This window comes from Vigna unguiculata, chromosome 3, assembly GCF_037176805.1.
Source record: "Vigna unguiculata cultivar grain cowpea cultivar isolate G323 ecotype 2 chromosome 3, ASM3717680v1, whole genome shotgun sequence".
Lineage (NCBI taxonomy): Eukaryota > Viridiplantae > Streptophyta > Magnoliopsida > Fabales > Fabaceae > Vigna > Vigna unguiculata.
Window position 1 is genome coordinate 49,896,091 of NC_140794.1, and position 27,461 is coordinate 49,923,551.

At 31.8% G+C, this 27,461-nt stretch overlaps 2 protein-coding genes across 4 annotated transcripts; one reads left to right on the forward strand and one right to left on the reverse strand.

Moving 5' to 3' along the window:
- Positions 1–10,699: 10,699 nt before the first annotated feature.
- On the forward strand, positions 10,700–19,885 carry LOC114175602 (uncharacterized). Of its 3 annotated transcripts, none has more exons than XM_028060365.2 (7): positions 10,700–15,859; positions 15,939–16,189; positions 16,264–16,408; positions 16,868–17,066; positions 17,209–17,550; positions 17,682–18,406; positions 18,716–19,885. In XM_028060365.2, the coding sequence occupies exons 1-7, from the start codon at positions 11,072–11,074 to the stop codon at positions 19,277–19,279; spliced, it is 7,014 nt and encodes a 2,337-aa protein (XP_027916166.1). In that variant the 5' UTR covers positions 10,700–11,071; the 3' UTR covers positions 19,280–19,885. The 3 variants fall into 3 exon arrangements, with proteins under 3 accessions (XP_027916166.1, XP_027916164.1, XP_027916165.1); XM_028060363.2 differs by having other exon boundaries at positions 10,702–15,859; positions 18,638–19,885; XM_028060364.2 differs by having other exon boundaries at positions 10,702–15,859; positions 17,688–18,406; positions 18,638–19,885.
- Positions 19,886–23,033: 3,148 nt separating this feature from the next.
- Positions 23,034–26,532, reverse strand: LOC114178782 (heat shock factor protein HSF24-like). Its single transcript, XM_028064873.2, has 2 exons — positions 25,900–26,532; positions 23,034–23,817 (listed from the first exon to the last, which is right to left on the reverse strand). Exons 1-2 carry the CDS (start codon positions 26,101–26,103, stop codon positions 23,182–23,184), a joined length of 840 nt encoding a protein of 279 aa, XP_027920674.1. The 5' UTR covers positions 26,104–26,532; the 3' UTR covers positions 23,034–23,181.
- Between the last annotated feature and the right edge of the window lie 929 nt (positions 26,533–27,461).

A 27,461-nucleotide genomic window follows, 5' to 3' on the forward strand; every position in this document is an offset into this window, starting at 1 on the left:
TATAAAAATCACAATCTATTAAAAAAGATAAAAGAATGCAAGAGTAAGAAAAATGGTAAAGAAAAAAAAAATGATAATTCAGTTATTCTCAAATGTGCATTTTGTTTCAAGTACTACATCACCGGTCAAATTATTTCATTAATCTTAAATGTTTATATTACACACACTTTATAAACAAAGTTACAATTTTACCAATCTTAACACTTCATATTAGATACATTTCCTAAGCAAAAATACAATCACTCAACATATATGCAATTTTTCCAAAAAAACATATATAAATAGTTAAAAATATATTTAATTTTTATTTTAAATATTAATTTGTTATTTTATTTTTTAGTTGAATTTGAATATTTATTAAGAACAATATAATCAATTATTTCTAATACTAATTAATTATTTATGAACTCTTTATTTCTTGGTATTCATATAATTTTGAATATTATTTAAAGTAGCATATTATTATATTTATAATAATCAATTATAGTATAGGATAATTAAATATATGCACAAACACAATTGTAGGTATTGCTAGAAACTAACTATGTAAGTGATCATTATATTCTAAAACTTTCCAAAAAGATTTTGGGTTTTATAGAAGATATATACATAAAAATTATGTAATAGATAAACCTAAATTAATGTATGACACACTAACACTCACAAGAAGAAACAAAATCAACCCTCCATCATTATTTTTAAGCAGATAACCAAAACATCAATCTTTTACTCTAAGAAAAGATCTTCAAAAGTCTTTATCAATCAAAATAAAATTAAATGAATTGGAGTACTTTGTATTCCACATTGCTTTTAAGGATGCCTATGGGAGATTAGTGGCTTTGTATGGACATTATTGATTCTATTGAGGTTTTTTTTTTTTTTCTTTAATGAGTTTTTGTTTAAATGCATGAATGACCAATTAATTACTGATAAATTAATTACAAATATGTTGTGGTCCAACATTATATGTCATGAATAAAGTCTAACACAGATTATGTATCCTTAGCATATAATTATCAACTACTCACTATATTGTTGTTGTTAGAATCAGTAGTTAGTTATTCAATGAAAATAAATTAAATTAATTAACTTTTAATCCTTTTCTAGTACATTTTCAAATGTGAATCCATTCACTAAGGTTTAGTGGGAAACCAATGGCATTCTAAGAACATGGTTTGATGGATGATGAGAATAGCATCACTTGCAAGTAACATTGTGTGGTCCACGGTGGACCATAAGAGACAAATTGATTGCTTATTTCTCATTAATCAAGTTTAACCTAAACTAATTTCATAATTTTTAAGATATTTAAATATGTTAAATTTAAATTGATATTTTTATATTGATTTATTTATAAAAATATTATTTAGATAAATTCTTTAAATTTATGGAATTTTATTTTTGAATTTAAATAAAATATTTTAATTACCATTAAATGCAAAAAATAAAAATGTTTAAATACTAAATAAGTATTTAATAATTAAAAATATTAATACTGAATATCCTTTTAAGTTAATCTTGGTTAATATATATATTTTTCAAATTTTATTAAAATATTTTTAGAAACAATTTGTAATCACAATTTGAAAAACCAAATTTAGAGAGTAGAAAATAAAACTCAAATAGTTAAACTATTATGCAACACTGAATTTTACTTATTTAATCTTAATTATGTGAATTAATTCTCCATTGATGAAAAAACAAAAATACAAAATCGAGAGAAGAGGATGAGTCAAAACAAGAGAAAAAAAAAGATTAAGAAATAATTCTAAAATTGAAAATTAAGCATATGATCTTTTTTATAACTATATAGGACATTTAGGTTATACATAAGCTCTAAAATCTAAAGTTTAGTTATAGGTTCATAAGTGTAGTCACAAAAGTCTAAACAAAATAAGGAGAATTGAATTCATATGTTTTATTTTTTTACAAAAATTTAATAAATCTGCCTTAACTTTAAAGTAGTCATAGAAAATAGTGTAGAACTACAAATCTATAAAGACATGTTCTTTTGAATCCCTAAAAATATAGAATCCAACATAACTAAAATTTGTCAAAAATAATATCGTAAAAAAATTATAATCAAAATAATGAGCTAAAGTGTGATGAGCTTAAAATTACAAAACTAAAATAAATATGTACACTAAATACATTAGTTTTGGTAATTTAGATTTAGTATTAGTTCTTTTTATTATGTATATAGATACTTAAATAAATGTTATTGTTTTTGTGTCTGATTATTTATGATATATACATTAAATTTGACAATTTTAGTTGTTTACATAAGTTTATAGTGATTAAGAAACACAAGGAACAATATTGTTAATTTATTTTGAGATGTTCAATCTTTAGGAAAGTCATAAAATCACTAATAATTAATTGTGTTAAGTTTATAATTATTAACATAAGCAAATAAATTATAATATAATTAGTTATTACTTCAAATAATCAATTAATTTATTTTACTATTGGATTTATATATTAATTCAAGAAAACTATAATTGATTATCATTTACAATAATCAATTTACTCTTTTGTTTGAAAAAAAAAAGAGAGTTTCTCCTCAAATTGAAAGATAAGATGAGAATTGAGTTTATATGAAAAACTTAAAATATTTTGTTTAGATGATTTCTTATTTTAGAAAAACAATTTGAATTATATTATGAAGAAGAATCATTAAATCATTCGATAACACCAAGTTTTTTAAAAAAAGTTTTCTTCTTTCTGTACTTGATTAGAAAATTACATCTAAGATAATATCCTTCTAACTCATTTTTTTTAGTGTGTTTTCACCTAAGTTTGGTGTGTTGTTAGCGTTTTCACACTTAGTTGTGTTTAGTGTTCAAGAACTTTATATTATTAAATGTGTTACATGTTATTTGTGCTAGAGTGTATGTAAACTTGTGTTATTTTAATAATAGTGGAAATTTTATCTTAGGTTGATTGAACTGAAATTAGATGTAGATTTAAGAATAATCAAAACAATATAAAAGTATGTTGTGTTATTTATATCTCTTTTTTAACTATTTGTCATTATTATTTTCTCTTATTAGCATATAAAGGGTATTTAAATTGCTTGTAAATTAAAAGATTTCATTTTATTTTATTGAAAGACAACACTTTTTTTTTGAACTAATTTATCCCCTCTCTATCTTGTAAAACCTTTTTGATTTTCATTTTTACAATCGATACTAAAGATTTTGCGTGTATATAATTGTACAAAGACACCAGTTGGCAAACAGGATGTTCTTTTTATTAATTAATCTTAGAATTAGGTTGGTCAACCTATGTCATTTGTAGGAAATCATTCATGCATGTGGAGTTTCTAATCTTCATAGTCATGTCTTGTATTATGAGTTTTTGTTTGTATGTTTTGGCTTCTTAAGAACACTAAGAAGGTAGACAATTTGTTATTTGGAAGTTCATATAACTTTGAATGAATCTTGCATGTCTTTGTTCATCTCAATAATATATAATCTTATTGATATTGAGTGTAACATTAGCTCTTCATAGCCTAAACATGTTATTTAACATCAAAATAATAATCGTAGGTGTTGTTTTAGTAACTACTAGATCGTATATACTAGAATGTATGAAAATAATATTATGGAATTATTATGAAGAATAAGGCAATACTTGTTGCAGGATATAGTTAAGAAGAAAAAATTGACTATGATGAAATTTATGTTCTATTTGCAGGACTTGAAATTATCAGACTACTATTTATCTATGGTTTATCAATGAATTTCAAGTTTTTTCATATGGATGTAAAACAAATGCAATTTTTAAATGATTATATCAAAGAATAAGTGGGTGTTAAGAAGTCACCAAGTTCTATTGACTTGGAATATCCAAATCATAACTTTAAATTGAAGAAAATTCTATATGGTTATAAGAAAGTTCGAGATCATGGTATGAAAGGTTAGATAATTACTTAATTGAGAATGATTTCAAAAGTGGTAACATTGATTCTATTATATTAATGAAGAAGTCTTTGAGTGAGATTTTTTCAATTCATATTCTTGTTGTTGATATAATTTTGTACTCAATTCAAAATTCGAAGTGAAGATTTTGCTAGTATTGTGTGAAGGGAATTTGAAATTTCCTTAATGAGAGAATAATTTTCTTTTTTGGTGTCAAAATTAAACAACTAATACTTTACCTTTTCATCAGTCAAATCAAGTACTTTTTTAAGTCCTTAAGAAGTTTGCCATAAAAAACTCATAGGAATAAAAAAAAACAATGATTAACACATGTTATTCGGATGTTGATGAAAAGGTAAATTTATTTATGAAGAAGTCTTGGAGTGAGATTTTTTCAATTCATATTCTTGTTGTTGATATAATTTTGTACTCAATTCAAAATTCGAAGTGAAGATTTTGCTAGTATTGTGTGAAGGGAATTTGAAATTTCCTTATTGAGAGAATAATTTTCTTTTTCGGTATCAAAATTAAACAACTAATACTTTACCTTTTCATCAGTCAGATCAAGTACTTTCTTAAGTCCTTAAGAAGTTTGCCATGAAAAACTCAAAGGAATAAAAAAAATAATGATTAACACATGTTATCCGGATGTTGATGAAAAGGTAAATTTATTTATACTCAACTATTAATATGCTTTATATTATGCATAATATTTTGTGGCTTCGCTATCCTAGTGGTGCATCTATTAGCCTTATGGCTTATTCAAATTATGGCTTCGAGATTGTAATATGTATAGAAAGTATTTGTGGTACATGACAAATGATGAGTATTATTGTTGGAAGTTGTTGTGCTCAAATATTTTGGATGAAACATTAACTAGAAGACTACATCCTTTGTTACCATATTCCTTAAAAGTATAATAACACTATATATATGAACTCAACATAAGTGGTGTGAAAAATTGATTAGATACATAAGAAAATGAGGGTTGAATTGTATATTGATACTAAGTCTTAGTTAGGAATGATTGTATTCCTAAAAAATACTTACACATTAATAATTAATGGTTACAAAGTATTCAAACAATACTCGAATTATTCATTCAGAAGTGGCAAAGTGTTCTAACAATCTCAAAGATTCAATTAAATTGGAATCAAATTCTATAAAATATTGTCATTTTTTTTCAATATAATAATGCAATATATTAAGGAGAATCAATCAAGAAATAAGATAATAATGAAATTAAAATTTAAACCTCACTTGAAAGTGTAATAAGATTGAATCTTTCAATCCCCTAATTTTCTTAATTCTTCAAACTTATAACAGACCACAGTTCGAATTAAATCTATTTTTTTAATAATAATTTGTAAGTCGATCTGATTCAATTATAATAAACGTGTTTTTAATGTAATTTTTAAATATCATATCAAAATTTAAATTTTAGGTCCCAGTACTATTTTTTATTTTTAATACCCAATCAATTATATTTCAAATTTAGCACCTACTAAATTATAAATTTTTTTATTTAAATTCCTGAAAAAAAAATCTTTGAATTTTGTCTCTCATACTATACTACACCGTCGCTTTTAACTTAATCCTAAAATATTTTTAGTTTATTATATTTCTCAATTTTATAAAAACAGCTATTAAATTTTTTATTTTATAAAAATGTGTATCACAAATGATTTAGTGTATATTGTTCTTTAATACTTTAAATTATTTGAAATATAGTTTAACCTAATTGAATAATAAAACAGATATAAATAATAGAAGTATCTTAAATCTAAATGTTTAATTCATTGTATACTTCAATTTTAGAAAATACTAATACTCGAAATAAATATGGAATTTGCAACCAGTATACAGAATGAAACTCAAAACCTGATCCAAAATCAAGAATGCATTTTTATCCACGTTATAAGGCCCAACTCCACGTCCTTGAAAATAATATTATTAGGAGCATTCCACATGTCAACTTGTTCCCAAAACAAGTACTTTATAGTTGCATAGAAACAAGCTTTTATGGTTACTATATGTGAAGCAGTACAGACGAAATAATTAGTTATTAGTATATTTTTAAATACTATTTTCTTACAAAAATATAGAAGTTATAATATGATAAGACCTTTTTAAAAAATATCTTTTTTATATATTTTTATCGACAATGTGGATTATCAATATGTTAATTATTTTAGATAGACAAGAAGTGCATATAGTGGCAAATCAATATAGCAAAACAAAAAAAAAGAAAAAAGAAACGTAAAAACATTAGGAACAGTTTAGAAATAAAAGAATGCTCAATTTTAATTGTATTGTAATATATAAAAACTATTTTACATTTCTGTAACAATTAATCAGTATAATTTAAATAGTAGCATATTTATTATTTTAACTTTATGGAAGATACTACCTTTCTTTTATATTTAATATAAAACACGTGAAATTTATTAAATTATTTTAGAAAAATAATAATAATAACCTTAATAATTTTATGTTAATATGTCTTAATATTTTAAAATACTATCATTAGGAAAATTATTAATAAAATTGAAAATAAAGAATTAAGTTTTATAACCATTAGTGAAAAGCTTGAGAATTATATCATAGAGAATAGTCCGATTTAATTTTAGTATAAAGTATACAAATTTTACTATATTTTTTTAATTATTTCTGTAATTGTTAAATTAAACATCAGATTAATTATCATATTTTCTATTATAAGTTGAAATGGTAAGACATATTTTATAGACTTGATGAAGAAGGTTTAAGTTAACGGGGAATTAATAATTTATTATTTAAAAATAAAATTGATATATATATATATATATATATATATATAATAAAATTATTACTTTTATTTATTTTGAAGATTATATCTTCTATATTTATTTTAGAAATGTTCGTAATCTCGGTAAGTTGTTAAGGTTATTTTATTTTATTTTATTTATTAAAATTCATAATTCAGTAGGTAACATGATTTAGAATAATTGGAATCCATGAGATTTTGGTTTAAAGTAAAAATTTTCTAATCCTAATCTCATTTTTTTATATAGATACAAACTTTTGATAGATCTGGAAGAATTTACCTCATTATTCATTTTCTTATATCGTCATTTTATCATAACAATGAGACACATTTGCATGAAACTCCATGCTAGGAAGATTTTTGTTAGAAGTCTCACATCGACTAGAGATAAGTCAATTTCATAATATATAAGTGAGATGCAAACCTTATCTTATAAGCCGATTTTGTGGGGTTGAGTTAGGTCTTAAGTCCATTTCTAACATGGTATCAGAACCATTGTTTAAACAAAATTAAAACCTATCATAAAGGGGTGACGTCACAAACATGTAAACTTATATAGGTGAAGCAGCAGCAGAACAAGGGGCTGAGTTGAGAAAGACAAATGTTCTTCTTGTAAAATCTATGTCTAGATGTTGTTGGAATTGTATTTTAATATTTTATGAGTAGTTGAACTTTCTTGTGTTTAGGTTTTGATGTAATCAATTCAAATTCTATGTACTTCTATTTCTTGAGAATTTATCTATGCTTTCATTCAATAGTTTGTGATTTGATTTATGCTTAATGATGAATTGACAACTCATCTTATGTTACTGGTTTGGATTAAGTTGGAAGATTGGTCTCAACTTGTGTGGATGAATTAATAACTCATCCTATTTCACTGGTTTGGATTGAGTTGGAAGTCTGGTCTCAAACTAAGGTCCAATTAAACCATCACACTCTTGTTAGAGGCTTTCACAAGATCTAGAAGGTGTGTCAGAGGAGAGAGTCGTCTTGCATAATAAAGCAATGATTCATTCAACCAGGAGTTGAGAAACCACACTGAATTTGAAATCCTTAGGTTTTAGGCTGCAAATGTAACATCCCAAATTTATACTAAAATGAATTTAGTACGATAATACCTAAAATTTATAATACATTACTTTTCATATACAATGTATTAAAGTTATAACTATAACTACATAATTTATATATATATATATATATATATATATATATATATATATATATTAATTAATAAATAAATTTTAAAAAATAAAATAAGTTTAGTAAAAATAATAAAATAAAGAATATTAGTATTGTAAAAATAAAATGTATATTTAAAATTTGGTGTTAACCATCGTAATGACAATAATATTATAAAATAATATAATTATAAGTATATCAACAGATACATATCCAATTAATATTATATATATATATATATATATTAATATTATAAACATTATATAGAAATAGATTATGTATACATTTAAAACAAAAAACATACATATGATACATTTGATCTCTTGTACGAAGAGATAGAAAACTGTGAAGTTAGCAAATAAGAATTCATTTGTTTTTAGTTACGCATTGATTCTATTTATTTATTTATACAATTATATGATTTAATATCAAAATTTATGATAAATAAAGATTTGATCATTGTAGTGAGGTATGACCTTGAGGATTTAGATGAGTGGATACTCAAGATGAGATGTTCTTAGTTTACTTTGTTAGCCATGATGAGACTTATTTATCCTGATTAGTCACTACAAAATTAATCAAAATCTTTATAAAGTATGATAAAAATCTAGTTTCAAGAATTTGAAAGTTTTCATTTTATTTTATTAAGATATGCTATATTTTTATGTGATATTTGTCTCACTTTCCTATTTTACGTTTCTGTATAAAAAAAATCTTATAACCTCATCATAGGTGATTGCCCCTAACATGCTCAACATATTTTTTTGCCTATTCTAGGAAATGCATGGCAGACAAATGGGTTAAATGATTCGGTAACGTTTCAAGGAACAAGAAATTCTACCATCACATTCCTAAATGTTCCAAATGCATCGATTGTCCTTAAAGGACAAATTGAAGTCACTTTTATTTATCCCAATAGTCCAAGTGAATTTTATCCATAACCTTTTTTCTCCACATGTTTGAAGGCTACTATACTAAGGGAAAACTGTAAATAAATAGTACTCCTTCTTCTTCTGGTATAGAAAATGTAATATGTACCAAATGATGTAATTATAAGATGCATAGAATACTGTAAAATATATAAATATATGTATATGTGAATATTTTAAGTATGTTATATGTTATTGTAAAATTATGTGTCAAAATTTTATAAGTATAATATAGAAAATAATAATAAGAACAAAATTGGTCATCACAACAAAAATGGGCTTAGATCTACATGGGCCTATATCTACATAGAGAGAGTACTCCCAGTCAGGATATTGAATGATCTACATATTAAGTAGATAAAATATTAGTGGTGCAGTAGAAGAATATAAGGTGAAATATAATCATAGCCTCTACCCCACTTAATCTATATAATTACTACTATATATATTTACATGTACTCTTCATCAATATACTTGTTAAATTCATATGGATACAACACTTGTTGATACTGCTACACACCAGTGTATTTGCTGAAAATGGTTGTTGAAAAGCAATATTTATTTACAAAATAAATATGTACTAAGTTTGTTGGATCAAATGACTAACTCACATACATGTTGACCAAGTCTTTAAGGGAACCTCAAATTGAGTTTATTTGTTCTAAGTTTGGTACATACAATTTGTATGCTCCAATTTGAGGGAGAGTGTTGAAGTAATTATTAAATTTACTTATGTAAGTGTAGTCAATAAGGCTAAAGTATGAAGTAATGTTCGATTATCTCTACTTACTATAAGTTATGTACTTAGCAATATAGGGCAATCCTTTGACCTTCCATCTCCCTATTATATAAATTCTTTATCAATATAAATAGAAGATCATGAGAATGGTCCTTGAAACCCTATAGAAATGTTTTTAATTTTTTCAATCATGTGATGACAAATGATTGATGAATCGTTATAACTAAAATGTCAAAGTTCACAATGATACTTAACGTAAATTTATTTGATAACAAGATATTTTTATATTTTTTTTAAAAACAAAAAATGAATAATAGTACATAAAAATACCGTATATGGTGTAATTATTTTGAAGTATACAAATAATGTATATATATTATTACATTTTAAAATATAATTGAATATAAAAAAGTATAAAATATGTGCACCAAAATTATAATCTAATTACATGTTGTTATAGATATTATAAATGATTTAAAAGACAACACAAAAAGTAAACAATTAAAATATTGAATACAAAAAGATTGTTTTAATTAATCAAGTTTGATATTTTTTTTTTCTATCATCCAAATTAAATCTTTCAACTAACTCAACTATAAAATGTAAAATATAAATGTAGCAGCTTTTAAAATGCTAAAATCATAAAAAAATAAAAATTAATTTTTCTATAAATTTTAAAGTTATTTTTTTAAACTAAACTGTAAAACTTATAAAAAACATAGCACTATTATGAGGTAGAGTGAACATGTGTGAGTAATGAACATCTGAATAGGGTTTTTATACTCTATAAATAATTTTAGTTAATAAGTATCATGTGTCTTTTAATATTTGATTGTTATATATATGATAGAAGGAATTGTGAGGTTGAAAATGAGAGAATTTTAAAACTAACAATAAAATGAAATTATATAAAATAGACTTAAAATAAATATATACACCATTAGATTATAAAAATACTTTTTGCGATCTTATAATAATTTTAATGAGAAGGAAAACATTATGGATATAACAATAATTATAAAGATAAAACCACACCTTAATCAATGTTTAAAGATATATTTGACTGAATTGATAAATGCTTATAGGTGAGAGACATAAAAGTAGAGAGAGGAAAAGAAAGGCTTTCCTTGTTTGGCTTATTCACTCAGCTGGGTAGTTCGGTTAACTTGTGTTTCTTTTTTTCTTTCTCTCTCCCCGGTATAGAGTAGGGCTTCTCCTATTGGTGGCACTTCTAACCAGGCGGCGTAAAGCTCTATCTATCTTCCCCTAGCTCATCCCTTATCCCCTCCTCTGCCCATTTGAACCCTAATTACAAACAAAAGGAAGAAATTTATTCAGATCGAGTCCTTTCTATCATTGGGTCACCATTGTAATTTTTTTCTTGTATAATAACTTGATTAGGGTTAGGGTTCGAATTTGATCATCAACAAATTGGATCAAAACAAACCGGGGGCAAGGTTTTCATGCTTTGGCGATTCACACTTGGTTCGCGATGGCGGCCAATTCCGGCACCAAATACGTCTCAGTGAATCTGAACAAGTCCTATGGCCAGCATTCCACCGCTCTTGGATCCGTACGATCGCAGCGCCCAGGAGCCGCGGTGGTTCCGTCACGGCCACGCAGTTCACACAAGGCTGGGCCCAAGCTTTCCGTTCCGCCCCCCTTGAACCTTCCTTCTCTGCGGAAGGAGCATGAGCGCTTCGATTCTCTGGGATCAGGAGGTGGGTCTGCTGGCCCTGGTGGTTCCGGAAGCGGTTCGAGGCCCAGTTCTGCTGGTTTGGGCTGGACCAAGCCCGTCACGGAGGATGTGTCGCGGCCTGTCATCCAAGGCAAACCCACCGTGACCGCGGCTGCACCGGTTTCGTCTGCCGTTTTGAGAGGAGAGGATTTTCCTTCTCTGCGGGCCACCTTGGCACCTGTGCCCAGCCCAAATCAGAAGATCCAGGAGAATTTGAATTCCATTCCGAATCCGAAGCAGAAACATTCACTTGGTGATGAGAATGCGTTTGTTGATGAGAAAAAAGAGGGTCCTTTGGTTACTGATCAGTCGAGTGTTTCTCGCAGTGTGAATGTGGTTGGTGGTGGTGATGATGCGCGTGGTTCTCGGGTGGTGAATACGAAGTATGGTCTGGGGAGGAAGCAGGAAGAGTATTTCCCAGGTCCTCTACCGCTGGTTCGGTTGAACCCTCGTTCAGACTGGGCTGATGATGAGCGTGACACGGGCCATGGTTTGAGCAGGGAGGGCAGGGATCATGGATTTCCCAAGGGGGAGGCTTATTGGGATTTTGATATTCCCAGGGTTGGTGTTTTGCCTCATAAGCATGATAAGAGGGGACCGCTGAGGGGCAGTGAAGTAGGAAAGGTTTTGAACAGTGAAGTGGAGGCTTTTGATAGGATGGGGCCTGAAGGGAATTCCTGGAGGAGTTCGAATTTGTCCATTCCTAAGGATGCTGGAAATGAGAGAAATGGTGTCAGTGTTGGTCCGAGGCCGTCAAGTGGGAGTCGGGATGGGGCGAAGGATGGTAATAAGTATGTTCCTTCACCTTTTAGAGATGACGATGTTGGAAAGCGGGATTTTGGAAGGAGGGATGGTCAGGGTGGGAAACAGAAGCCCTGGAACAATGTGATGGAACCTTATGGTGATAGGAATCGTGAACAACTCAACAGAAGCAGAGCTGATTCTGTCCAAAGCTCGGTTTCAAGGTCAGCATTTTCCTCAGGTGGTAAGGGTCTGCCTGTTAATGATCCTCTGCTTAATTTTGGTAGAGAGAAGCGGGCTTTGCCGAAAAGTGAAAAGAATTTGTTGGAGGATCCGTTTATGAAAGACTTTGGAGGTTCTGGTTTTGATGGAAGAGATTTGTTTTCGGGTGGTCTTGTTGGGGTGGTTAAGAAGAAGAAGGATGTGCTGAAGCAAACTGATTTTCATGATCCTGTGAGAGAATCCTTTGAGGCTGAGCTTGAAAGGGTTCAGAGGATGCAAGAACAGGAGCGACAGCGAATCATTGAGGAGCAAGAAAGGGCAATGGAGTTGGCTCGCAGAGAAGAGGAGGAAAGATTAAGGCAGGCTAGAGAACAGGAAGAGAGGCAAAGGAGATTGGAAGAAGAAGCGAGAGAGGCAGCATGGAGAGCAGAACAAGAGAGGATCGAAGCTGTGCGGAAGGCTGAAGAGCAGAGGTTAGCCAGGGAAGAGGAGAAACAAAGGATCCTTTTAGAAGAAGAGAGGAGGAAACAAGCTGCAAAGCAGAAGCTTATAGAATTGGAGCAAAAGATTGCTAGGAGGCAGGCTGAGGCCGCCAAAAGTGGCAGTAATGCCCCGGTTGTTGTGGAAGAGAAAATGCCTTCTATAGTGAACGAGAAAGAAACATCAAGGGCTACAGATGTGGGTGATTGGGAGGATAGTGAAAGAATGGTTGATAGGATATTGACTTCTGCATCATCTGATTCGTCAAGTGTGAATAGGCCATTGGAGATGGGCTCTAGGTCTCATTTCTCTAGAGATTTATCTTCCACCTTTGTGGATAGAGGAAAACCAGTTAATTCATGGAGAAGAGATACATATGAGAATTGGAACAGCTCTGCTTTTTATTCACAAGACCAGGAGAATAGTCACAACAGTCCCCGTAGAGATTTATCTATTGGTGGAAAGGCATTTATGAGGAAAGAATATAATGGCGGTTCTGGATTGGTGTCTTCTAGGACGTATTATAAAGGAGCAATTTCTGAGCCTCATTTAGATGAATATGCCCATGTAAAACCGCAGAGGTGGAATCAATCTGCAGATGGAGACCATCTTAGCAGGAATACAGAGATTGATTCTGATTTTCATGAAAATTATTTTGAAAAATTTGGTGATGGTTGGACGCAGGGCCGCTCCCGTGGCAATCCATTTCCTTCATTCCCTGAGCGTACCTATCCAAATTCTGAATCAGATGGACCCTATGGCTTGGGGAGGTCACGGTATTCTGTCAGGCAGCCTCGAGTACTTCCTCCTCCTTCACTAGGTTCTGTACACAGAACTTACAAGAATGAAAACGAACACCCTGGTCCGTCTGCTTTCCTAGAAAATGAGATGCATTATAATCAAGCAACCAGGAGTGACTCGACCCTGGCAACGGGTTATGACAATGGGAATCGAGGACAACCTGAAGTAGTGGATACCCGGCCAGAGACTGCTGAGAACGAGGACCATAAAGTGGAAACCACCCCTAGGTGTGATTCTCAGTCCTCACTCTCTGTTTCAAGTCCCCCAAGTTCTCCAACACATCTCTCTCACGATGATTTGGATGACTCGGGAGATTCCCATGCGATACTGACTTCTGAAGATATAAAAAATGACCCCCTCACAGCACCAGATAATGAATCCATTACAACAGCTGCTGGAGCTGGAAATGAGAATGTAGTTGCTCCATGTGCCGTGTCTAGTGGTGAAGATGATGAATGGACTACTGAGAATAATGAGCAGTTCCAGGAACAAGAAGAATATGAAGATGAAGATTATCAGGAAGAAGATGAAGTGCATGAAGGAGATGACCATGCTCAACTCAACCAGGATTTCGACGATATGCATTTGCAGGAGAAAGGTTTGCCCCACCTGATGGATAATCTGGTATTAGGATTTGATGAGGGTGTCCAGGTTGGGATGCCTAATGAAGAGTTTGAAAGGACCTCAAAAGACGAAGAAACTACATTTATGGCTCAAGCTTCTGGCCTCACCCTAGAAGAACGCTTATCTTATGACGAAGACGACACGAACCTCCAACCTGTTAATGATACCTCTCAGGTGAATCTTAACAGCACTCCCAGTGTGTTCCAGGAATCAGAGAAGCCAGCTCAAGATTTGGTCATTCAGCCTAGTGATTCTCTTTCCCCTGTGGTGTCTGATAGTTTAGGTAATGTGGAAGCTTCTAATGGCCTGTTGACCCATCATAGTACACCAGGTTCAGTTACTATTGCCCCTTACTACTCGTCTTCTGGTCAAGCTGTTACCTCTAATGTAGCTGCTGCTCCAAGTCAAGCTGAGGTACCCATTAAGCTTCAATTTGGTCTGTTTTCTGGTCCATCTTTGATACCGTCACCTGTACCAGCCATACAGATCGGTTCTATACAGATGCCATTGCATCTGCATCCACAGGTTGGCACACCCCTTTCTCACATGCATCCATCACAGCCTCCTTTGTTTCAGTTTGGCCAGCTAAGATATACATCTCCCATATCACAAGGTATAATGCCTCTAGGTCCTCAATCAATGTCATTTGTTCAGCCTAATATACCATCCAGTTTCTCTTATAATCAACAACCTGGAAGTCAAATGACAGTTCAAACTGGTCCAGAAACTTCTGACTCCTTTATAAAAAATGAGATGAGACATCATTCTGTAGACAGCCAACCTGGTAATTCTAGAAACTTACCTCAAGGTTCACCGCCAAGTGAGGATGCAGGAAACATCACTGGAATAAAGCAGGGTCGAATTGAGGCTGCGCAAGATCCTAATAATAGCACTAGGACTTCTACTAGTTTCCAATTGGACAAGCAGGAGAACCAAAATGTAGTTGGAAAGAACACTAATATTCCATCCAATTCTAAAGGATCAGAAGTTCATGCCGTCATTAGAGACTCTCCACATCATTCAGTTTCAAAAGAGAATTTTACCGAGTCAAGAACACAATTTCCTGGATCCGGTAGTAGGGGAAAACGATATATCTTTACTGTGAAAAATTCAAACTCAAGACCATCAGGCCCATCTGCAAGGGTTAATCGCCCAGAACCTGGAGGATTTATGAGGAGGCCGCGACGTAATATGCAGCGCACTGAGTTTCGAGTTCGGGAAAGTGGTGATAAGAGGCAGTCTACTAGTTCTGTCTTCACTGATCAGTTTGGGTTGGAGAACAAGTCAAATACCAATGGAAGGGGAGCAGGCATGCCTGGTAGGCCTGGTCCTAGGAAGGCTATGAACAATAAATTCGGAAAACAGATTGTTGAATCAGCTACAGAGAACTCACAAGTGATGGATTCTGGAAGCAGAGTTGAAAAGGTTGATGGAAAAGAATCAATAAAGACTCAGAACTTCTCACATCCTGGAAATCTCAAAAGGAACTTGTGTCCTGAGGACGATGTTGATGCTCCATTGCAAAGTGGAGTTATACGTGTGTTTGAGCAACCTGGAATTGAAGCTCCTAGTGATGAAGATGACTTTATTGAAGTTAGGTCAAAGAGGCAAATGTTAAATGATCGGCGAGAACAGAGAGAGAAAGAAATTAAGGCCAAATCTCGGGTTGCAAAGGTTTTAACTCCTATCTGTGCTTTTTAACCTTATGTCAAATTCTTGCATCTTTCTTCATTGTTTTTTTATTCAATGCTAGGTGCAAAGGAGACCCCGTTCCAGTTCACAAAGTGTTGTGGCCGTGACCAATTCTACCAAAGGATCCATCTCTCCAGTTGAAGTGGTTAACAGTATTCATGCTGCTTTTGTTGCTGCTGAAGTGCGTGGAATGACGAAGATGGATGCCTCTTCTGGATTTAATTCAAGCATGTTGTCCCAAGCATTACCTCCAATAGGAACACCTCCTTTGAAAATTGATTCCCAAACTGAGTTAAGATCTCAGATAAGCAGGTAGTTGCCGACTTGCAGGATTTCTTGATGGTTATCATTGTACAAGAATCAAATGTATTTTTTACTTCTTACAGGTCACTTCAGACAAGTGTCCCAGCTGTTTCTGGTAGTAGTGAAAAGGATCCTGGCTCTGGTGTGATATTTGAAAGCAAGAACAAGGTTCTAGATAATGTTCAGACATCTTTGGGCTCTTGGAATAATGCACAAATTAGTCAACAGGTTCGAACTCTCCTCCCTCATTTTGTTAGAGAACTATGGCAATTAAAACTGTATCATTTATGATTTTCCTGTGTTCTTTGTCAGTATTTAACTAATGTTTGATTATTTGGATTCAACAATTCTAGAAACATGATTTAATCTCATTATGTGGTTTCCTTTTGTTTCGTTGTTGCACTTTATCTCCTTCAAAATTTAGAACCTGTTTTTTTTTTCTTCAACATACAATTTAGTTCCACGGAGGAGTTACGCGATGATCAAATTTGCCAATTTATTTTTTTGGGAGGGATTGAAATGTCGTTTTTTTCCAGGACTAACTTAGTTGTTCTGAACTTTTTAGAGGTGGGATGTTTGGGGATTAAGAATGTTGTACTTTAATACGCAGTATTGAATTCAGGCGTATGCATACATATTTTATTTGTTCTACTCTTTTGTTTTGAATCTAAAAAAATTTTATGACAGGTAATGGCACTTACACAGACACAACTTGATGAGGCTATGAAGCCTCAAAAGTTTGATTCACAGGCTTCTGTTGCCAATATAACAGGCGCTGTTAATGAAGCCAGTTTGCCATCATCTTCCATTTTGACAAAGGAGAAAACCTTCTCGTCTGCAGCCAGCCCAATTAATTCCTTGCTTGCCGGAGAGAAAATTCAGTTTGGTTAGTAAATAAATTTTTGCATGCGATTCTTTAGTCATTCATTTATTGTAGTAACATTGATAGTAAGTTTTCTGGCAGTTTGAGGGAATATTTCTGGATTTTCAGTTTCCTTACTGATGGAGGATTTTTATTTTGTATTCAGGGGCAGTAACATCTCCAACCATTCTTCCATCTAGCAGCCGTGTTGTGTCTCATGGCATTGGTCCACCTCGATCATCTAGATCGGACATGCAAATGACCCACAATCTTGCTGGATCAGATAATGATTGCAGTCTTTTCTTTGATAAAGAGAAACATAGTAATAAATCTCATGGTCATTTAGAGGATTGTGATGCTGAAGCTGAAGCTGAAGCTGCTGCTTCAGCTGTTGCTGTTGCTGCCATTAGTAGTGATGAGATTGTTGGAAGTGGATTGGGTAATTGTTCCGTCCCTGCTCCAGATGGAAAAAGTTTTGTCGCTGCTGATATTGATAGGGTAGTAGCAGGTGGATCTTCTCTTTCATTATTAGACATTCGTATTTTTCTTTTTTTCTCTGGACGTCAGCTCTAATAATTTGACTTGACATCAATTTGTATTCTGGAACTTCTTATTTATTTATGGTAGCTACTTGGGCAGGAGTAGGTGTTGAGAAGCAGTCATCTAGTCAATCTAGATCCGAGGAGCCTCTTAGTGTATCCCTTCCAGCTGACTTATCTGTTGAGACTCCACCAATTTCCTTGTGGCCTCCCTTACCAACTACACGAAATTCTTCGGGTCAAATGATTTCTCATTTTCCTTCTGTCCCTCCTCATTTTCCTTCAGGCCCTCCCTCTCATTTTCCTTTCTATGAAATGAATCCGATGATGGGTGGTCCTGTCTTTGCTTTTGGACCACATGACGAGTCTGCATCTACAACACAGTCGCAGCCTCAAAATAGTACTACATCAGCGTCAAGACCAATTGGGAGCTGGCAACAGTGCCATTCCGGCGTGGAATCTTTTTATGGACCTCCAACTGGATTTACTGGCCCTTTTATTGCTCCTCCTGGAGGCATTCCAGGAGTCCAGGGGCCACCACACATGGTTGTTTATAACCATTTCGCTCCTGTTGGACAATTCGGTCAAGTTGGCCTGAGTTTCATGGGTACTACTTATATACCTTCTGGAAAGCAGCCTGATTGGAAACACGTCCCTACTTCTTCTGCCACAGGGGCTGGTGAAGGAGATATGAACAGTATGAATATGGCATCTTCGCAGCGGAATCCTGCTAACATGCCGTCTCCAATTCAACATCTCGCCCCTGGTTCACCACTTATGCCAATGGCCTCTCCTGTGGCTATGTTTGACGTATCGCCTTTCCAGGTAAAATTTTGCATGTCTTGCGCGTTGGTTTGTGCAATAATCATACATACTCTTTTATGCTTGTTTTACAGTATCTGGGGTTAATATGGTTCTTGTTTGGGACTCGTGAATATTATAACTTAACCTTGTACTAAAAGACAATAAAAGTCATCAATAAGTGCTCGTTTAATATTATGTTCTGTTTAGTGTGGTAGTTTTTCTTAGTAATTAAATATTGTAAACTTTTGCCAGCCCTCAAATGAGATGTCAGTACAAGCTCGATGGCCACACGTTCCTAATTCGCAACTACCTCTGTCAATGCCATTGCAGCAACTAGAAGGGGTGCAGACTTCTCAATTCAGCCATGGTCCTTCTGTTGATCAGCCATTGAATGGCAAAAGGTTTACTGGCTCTAGAGCTTCAACATCTTCTGATGGTGATAGGAGTTTTCCTAGAACTGCTGATGTGAATGTTAATCAATTGCCTGATGAACTTGGATTGGTGGAGACTTCGAACTCTACTGCTAACAAAACTGCACAGAGTGTTGTGAACAAGACTCCATCCGTGATCCCCATTACAGAAGCTGTGAAGGTTGACGTTCAGAATGGCAGTGGTAACAATAGTAATAACCAGAACGCAAGTTCTTCTTTCAAGAGTCAGCCCTCACAACAGATTAATATTTCTGCCCAGCAATCTGACCATTCCTCAGGACATACTAATTATCAGAGGGGTGGTGTTTCTCAGAGAAATAATTCTGGGGGTGAATGGTCGCATCGTAGAGGGTACCAGGGAAGAAATCAATCTCTGGGTTCAGACAAGAACTTTTCCTCGACAAAGGTAAAACAAATATATGTGGCTAAACAGACTATTAGTGGGGCATCAACAGTGTCATGAGGAGCACGAAATATCAGCTGGATTTGAAAAACCCGAGGAAGGCTTTATTATTAATTTTTGGTCTGGCAGAAATAAATTTTTTGATTAAGTTGCTTCTACTTGGGATGTTGATTGTTAGATTGGGATTTTTGCTGGCCACAACAAATTCCATACGGGGTGCGGTAACTATTTAGCATGGTAGTGTGGCTTTGATGGACACGGTCTCGTTTTGCAATGGTGTATCTATCAACCAAGCTTGGTCGATCTTTGTTTTCTTTTGTCGGTAAAAAAACAAACCAGGCAGATTATTTATTGGGTTTTGTGTATCCAAATCATTAGTTGCCCTCGTATATTCTTTCCATTAATAAGTGGGAAGTATCAGTTTTGAGGAATGCTAGTTTTATTTTCTGCTTGAATACTTGGTTTCTGAGTGTTTTGAACTCTTTTTGTTTTAGAATACTGAGACCAATTAGTAGTTGATCATGGGTTGGGTTTTAGTTTTATTAATTTTAAAACAGCTGAATGAGGGGAGTCTGGCAAATTTCTGTAAGTTCATGTAATTGTGAATCTACGTCCTTGCAGCCCTTGCCAGAGTTTCTTTATTTCTGCATGCGTTTTCTTTGTCAATGTCTCTATGATTGGTGAATAAAATGCCAAAACAATATTGCAAAGCTATAATGGCTAGAAATACAATAAAAACCGTGATAAATAAATAAAACCCCAAATCTTATCTATAAAATGAGTCTTGCCTAGTCTTGCCTTTCATTCCCCTTTATGCAGATACTCGTTGATATGCTATATAGTCCATAAATAAAGTATGATACATTTCTTGTTCAAAGGAAGTATAAACTTTCTACCCCTTGAAAACGTTACCTACCATATGACCCTTGTAAACCTTGTTTAGAGGCGAAATATAGATTACTTCAATATCTAGGAAAATTTAACTATACGGTATAATTTAAAAAAAACAAACTTCAATGGACAGTTTCATGCTCATGAGTATGTCATGCTTAAGTACCTCTTCATTCCCAAGAAGTCATCTTCTATAAATATCCCTTTAATTTGAAAATTGAAATTGTAAAAAAATTGTGTGATTAGAAGTTATGACTTTCGTCTTCTTCTATTTATTTGTTGTCAAAATTGTATTTTTAATTAGTTTGAATTTTTCTTTATTTCATATGTATGAAGTACGAGTTTTTTGTTTCTTTCTTTTAACTGTTTTTGTGAAGTGAAAGAACAATTTGTGTCATGTTGTGCTAGAATGAAATGGTGTATGAGTAACGTAATTTTAATATAAAGTGTGCATCTTAATCATGCATTCTCATCTTTTTTTGTTTTCATTAATAAAGAACAATGCGTAAAAAAATGTGAAAATAGTTTACGTTTTCAATTTGTAATTTTCTTGTTAAGATAAATTTTTAATAAGTTATTTAAGATATTGAATTTGTTTTAAGATTTAATATATTTTTATTATTTTGTAGGAATGCTGAAAAAAAATATTTTTGTTGTATTAAAAAATTAGAAGTAAATTAAACAAAGCACATATGATTTCTTGAGTACCTATAAATATGAATATGATTTCTTTAATGTTTTTGCTGTTTTATATTTTGTAGTTGGTTTTAATTTTTCAGAAGTTTATTTCTGTGTATATATAATGATTATATGATTAAAGGTGTGATTTCATTTGATATATTTTATTATTATTAAATTAAAAATTGAGGTCAACAAAAAGCATTGTTTGTAGAATTAAAACAATATTAAGTGCTCTCTAATTAGAAAGACTAGAAAACATTTTAGCTAAATTTATTATTTGTTCTATGTTAACGAGCAAAAACAACAATGTTATAAGTAGCTTAGTGAGTGGATTAAATTTGAAAAAAAAAATCAAAATACCCTTTAATACCTAATAATTAAAATACCCTTTAATACCTAATAATGTTCTTGGTTTGAGACGTTTTTAAATTAAATAAGAAGATAAATGCATAAAAGGAAAAAGGAAGAAATTAAGGAAGTTATGATGAAATTAAAAATATTGTAATAAAGTGACGTAAATAATACAAAAGATATTTAATTGTTTATATAGACAAATGTTAATGATTTTTGTTCTAATAATAAGATCTTTTAATTAATCTACCTATTTGGTTGTAGATACAATTAGTAATTATCATTTTGATTGTTTATGTTGTATTGATCCATGTATGAAATTGAATCTTGTATGAGTAAATAAATAATTCTTATTTTGAACTTGATGAAATTAAATTTAATAAGTTTTATAAATATTTAAGTTGTATAATAGGTCGATAAATGTCATTAGTTATAAATGACAAGAATAAATAACGATAATGTGAAGATAAGTCAGAGTTTGAAACTCTTCACAATCGTACCGTCATTCATTTAATGTTATTAGATATGACATTAATTTTCAATCAAGATAGGAAGTCACTATCTCGAAAACATCAAACTTAAATTTGTTTAGATATACTTTTTGACATGATTCATAGCTCATTGATATTAACTTTTTATGAGTAAGAGAATAATATCTTTATAATACTAATTATTTGCTTATAAATGTAATTTTTCTTAAATCCTCATTGAACAAACTATGATTTTGTTGTTCTGAAGATTTGTCTTGACAAGAACTTAAATAAGTAAGGCACATGTTTCCTTCAAAATAGAATTCGTGCATTTGATCATATTTGTTGTGATATAGGTATACATATTGCCTTGATTATATGTCTTAGTTCATTTTTCTAATAGTATTTGATATTATAGTCAATAAATTAGCAATGTGAGATACTTTATTTAATAAGTTTTAACAATATAATAAAAAAAATTTCTTAAACATTTTTCTGCTTGTATAATATTGTTCAATTAAAGCTAACGAGTATCAGCATCTGTGTTAATGAATGATCTATTTATTATCTTCGCTTCTAGGTAATTCTTTATAGCATTCTTTATAGCATTGATTTATACATTATAATTGATGTTTTAGTTTATAATCATTTTATCCACGGATCTTAAAAAAAAAAAAAGTAACTAAAATAATATATTAAAAAATAATATATTTAATCATTATTATTAATATATATATATATATATATATATATATATATATATATATATTAGTGTTAAAGTGTTATATCATTATGAAATAGGTTAATCCATTATTAAAAGAAATTAAACATAAACAGTTTAGTGTTTAATGAAAAAATAAATATAAATATGGTCTATTAAGAAGACTTTTAACAAAATATTTCATCATAAAACACAAAAATTATATATATTTAACCAACATTCTTACGTAATATAAAAGTAGACATTCTTCCTATATTTAATTTAATTTAAAAAAAAATGAATGTTTCAACCCACCTCTCATCCACTCGTTATTATGATTGACAATGATCACACAAACCTCCTAATGAAAATCTCCTTTTATTTTCCAAAATGTTATTATATCACAAAAAGAAAGCAGTAGGAAGGAATTAAGTTCAGAAATTTTGGTTATAGAAAACATATATGAATATCGGAAGTATTTCTTGAGAGAGAATCATAATTATTATAATTATTACCGGAGTCAAGTAACGAAACACTAGCATGCTATGCTACTATAGCCTGTCCCACGCAATGATCTGCTTCTGGTACCATCAATGTCAAATATCTTAATTAATAGTACCATTCAAAACAAACAAGAAGCATTTAAATCGAATCATACGAATTAATGTTTATACACATTATTAGTATACTTTACTGCACCACCAAAAGCCAGAGTATAAGATGCCATGAATTAACAACTGCCATTTTATATATTAAAAAACTAAAAAACAACGGAAAAGCCATACATGTTCCATGATGACCAAGAGAGAGGATTCTAGATCTCACTATAATGTCTTAAAATAGCAAGCAGAGCAACCTTATGATGTGTCCTACACAAGGGTTTTCAGCTCCTTCGCACTGCCACCAATAGGGTCATCGCGCCCTCTCTTGCGGCAGTTACTACCAATCTTCAATTTTTCTTTTTCATTTCCATTTTGGCCCTTCAACCAAACACCGAACAGTTTCAAACTTTCTCCACCGCTCTCATCATCCACTTTGGGTTCACACCCACCTACCGCATTTTCGTCATCATCATCACGAATACATTCAAAACGCACCGCATCGTCGCTGGACCCACACGTTCCTTGCCGAATGATGCGGTTGATCACATCCGGGCACACGTTCAGTGACTCCTTCAAAAACGACACCAGTTCGTTGCACTGCTTCTTCGCACGCGCCAGCTCGCCGCTCAATTTCTCGTTGTCCTTCTTCAGTTTTTCATTCTCGCCCGATAAATCCGCGCACTGGATCGTCGTTGCACCCTCCACCGACCCCGTCGACGTCGAACCCATGTCGTCGCCGCCGCCGGAGTGCGACGCTGAGATGTTCCCTCCGCCGGATTTTCCGGTTGCCGGAGATTGCATCACCGTCTTCCGCCGCTTGATCTCGGCGAGGAGCTCCTTCTGCCCTCGCTTGAAACACTCGTTGGCGAATTCCCATTTGTCGGGAACGATCTTTCGGAACCCCTGAAGTAAAAAAACACACAAACGTATCTTCAGCGACAAATTTATAATTTGTTAAAAATCGAACTAATAGTGCAAGACCCACTTTATGCAATTCCACCTTAACTAACCGTTACACTTTAACAATGTATATACTAAATGTTGAGTACCATAGATATAAACTTACATATTATTAAAAATAAGTTTTTAATAATATATTGACGAAAAATATTTTTTTTCTTAGTAAAAACATTACCAGAAGCATAAGAAAACAAAATTCATTAATGAGTGACAAAACGAAAAAAAATAAATGCACATTAAACTTTAATACTCAAAATTTTAAATTAAATAAGAATAAATACAATGTATGTTTGAAAAATATGCTAGAAAAGTCTTATACTCATTTGAACTTCAATTAATGATTTTTTAAAAAAAAATAATATTTTGACTACTAAATTTTAACAAATTTCTTCTTACAACATTCTCTTCTTATTATGAGATATCATCTCTTAAATAATTTTAAAATATTAAAGATAAAAAAATAGAAAATCAATTAAAAAATAACACCTAAAAAATAACACCTCAGATTGTAAAAAAAAATTATCAAAAATTAAAAAATCTTCTTTTTTAAATAATTCATCTGTAAGACATAACATCTGAAAACACATGTATTACTTATTTCTATATTTTTTTGGAGAAATGTTTTAATTAAAGTAAATTAAAATTTTGAAAAAACCAAATTTGTTCATTGAAATATATTTTTTAACTTTTAATGAGTCTAACATAACCAAAAGTAATTTTATTTTCGGTCTACATCAGCCTGTTCATTCCACCCCGCAATGAAAATAATGAACTTTTTTTCCAGTTAAAAAACAGTGAAAAATGAAAGAAATTAAGGAAAAGAGGGAAAAATAAATAAAACATGATCCGCGCAATTCGCCATTAGCCCACATCCTAGAATAATCGGATCGGTTTATACAGTGGCTGCGCAACTACTGTCGCCACTATTTAATTAATTTTACACTTAAACAAACGCAAGTGGCAACTACAATTTTCATTCAACAAAACTTAAAATTATAAAGGATTTCAGCCACCAACCCCACTTTCTATATCATCCCTTCATGATATAATAGAGTTTATCTTTTACCAACCATTATTTTACCTTTGAAATAATTATCACCAAAATCAACCTCATATTAAAAGCAATTTAACAGTAATAATCATATCCATGCATTATATATGGAAGGTATTTTTTCAGAAGATAAGACCAAGAGTTTGATGTCAGATACAAATAATTATTGACACATTTTTTCTTAAAAAATAATTATAAACCTAAATGAAATTCTTGTATATTAATTTATATATAACAATATATTTCACCTCGGCAACCAACATTTCTTTCTCTATAATCACTTTGTTCAATCTCATAGAAAAGAGTGTCTTTATCTTATTCAGTTCCATCATTTATTTATTTATTTTGACTTTCCGTAATTACACTTTCGATGTTTCTACTATATTTTCTTTGAAGTTTGAAAATAACCGAAAAGCACTTTAAGGCCTTGGATGGGAAATTAGGCCACCTAACAGAAAAGATCTAAAGCACAAAGCATCACGTGCCTTCTACCACACATAAATCTCCTCTTCAAATCCTACCGCATGTGTAGTAGTAATCTTCCACGAAACAGAATATTCGGTGTGGAAAAATACTTTAAAAACACTGATCTAATCTAACAACGATGCTTCAACAATCAAGAGACAAATTCAAAGCAACCGAACCTCCATATTAATTTACAGCACACTTTTTTGTATTCGATATACGCCAAAATGATCCTCGGGTTGAAACTTCCACACAAGATTCCAATCCCAGGCTTTTATTCATTTAAATAACCAACCAAATTAATCAAATCACACCACAGGAAAAAAAGCATCATGCGTTGTTAATTTATTCCACTCCGAATCCGTTACGCAAATATGATGAAATGCACCAAAATTGGTTTCCACAATCGTCTAGAATTAAGACCCTAAGAAAAAGGTTATGGTGCTAACTGTGTAATAATTTGTTCAAGGGTAGACGACAGAAGAAGAGTTAAAGAGAGAGAGACTTACATAGGTGTTGAGTTGGCGAACGAAGCTGGAGAAATTGTTGTGTTTGAAGTATTTGGGAAGCAAATCCTTAGCGAAATCGGCTTGTTTCCAAACGACAAAAGTGTTTCCCGTTTCGCTCCAGGAAATAACGTCGTCGGTGGCAGGGTCGTCCACCAACAAATACGTCTTCGTCAAAAACGGCGCTGGCGTCGAACGCTGTGACATTCCTTCCCGATCTACCCTTCACCTACCTCACAACTTTTTTATAAAATGAAAATAAAAATAAAAATAAAAATAAAAATAAAAGCTATGCCTCCTTTGTTTGGTTTATTATCACCTGGTGATATAGTACTAATAATAATAAATAAAAAAAGACAGAAAAATAAGATGGAGAATTAGGAAGAGGAACTAAATAGGAGGAGAGCGGTTAGAAACTCCCAGTCCCAGCAATAGAAACCGAAGAGAAAGAAGCGAGAGTGAAACAGGGTAGAGTTTCTGGGACGATCAGAATCCATGGGTCCAAAGCAGAACCAGTTGTGTGAAATGAATGACAAATACCATAACTTGTTGTTCCAGAGAGAGGAGAGAGAAAGAAGGGAAAGGTGAACAGAGGTGTTATTGTTTCTGGATTCTTGCAGGAGACTCTTGCGTGTGTATAAATATATATATATATATGGATTATAGGGAAGGATGGAAAAGAAAAGAAATGCAAGGCAATGCCACAAGTGACGTGGGTTCTAGAAATTTTTAGAGGCACTCAAGTCTAAAATTAATCACAGCGACGAGACCAGACGAAATAAAACGAACCCACTTTCAAGGATTCTTGGCCCCACCCTATTTGACTGCACCTAATCAACATCTTTGTTCAACATTTCTTTCAATTTTTTATTTTTAATACATAGTTTCCGTCCTCATAATCCATTTCATTATTTCTTTTATATGTTTTATACAAAAAATCATTTAAATATATTTTTTGATAAATTTTTATAGTTTTTATATTTGCATTTAATTTTATGAGTAAAAATTATTTTTTATGTGCTTGTGATTAAATAATACAGTGCTTTAGCACATACTTAGCCTATTTTCTCGTATAATGTTGGCAGTCGCTTTTGAAGAATACTTCCATCTTTCCAATCCACCCTTTTTACGTACGTTTTTTTTTTTTTTGGAAAAAGAAAATCTGGATTCTTTTTCATTGGGTGCAAACTCTTTTAGGTTACAACTAATTTAAACTGTTGGCTTTTATATTAAATGTTTTGTAAAATTTATATATTCTAAATAAAATGTTTTATTTTCAAACTGTTGTTAATTATATATTTTAAAATTATAACTTCCTCAAAAAATGTTTATTTTTATTATTATTTTCTTTACATTAAAGAACTACATGGGGTCAGTCAATAATCATAATTAATATGTATCGATTCTAAATAAGTTGTCCTACTTTTTATAGTTTCTGCTGTTAAAAAAGTAATGTTATTACTAATTATTCTTTTATACATCCTACAAAACAACCAACTTCATGATTTGTCAACAATCCTCATCCGCATTCCTTGAACATTTATTATTATTTTTTATCACAAACA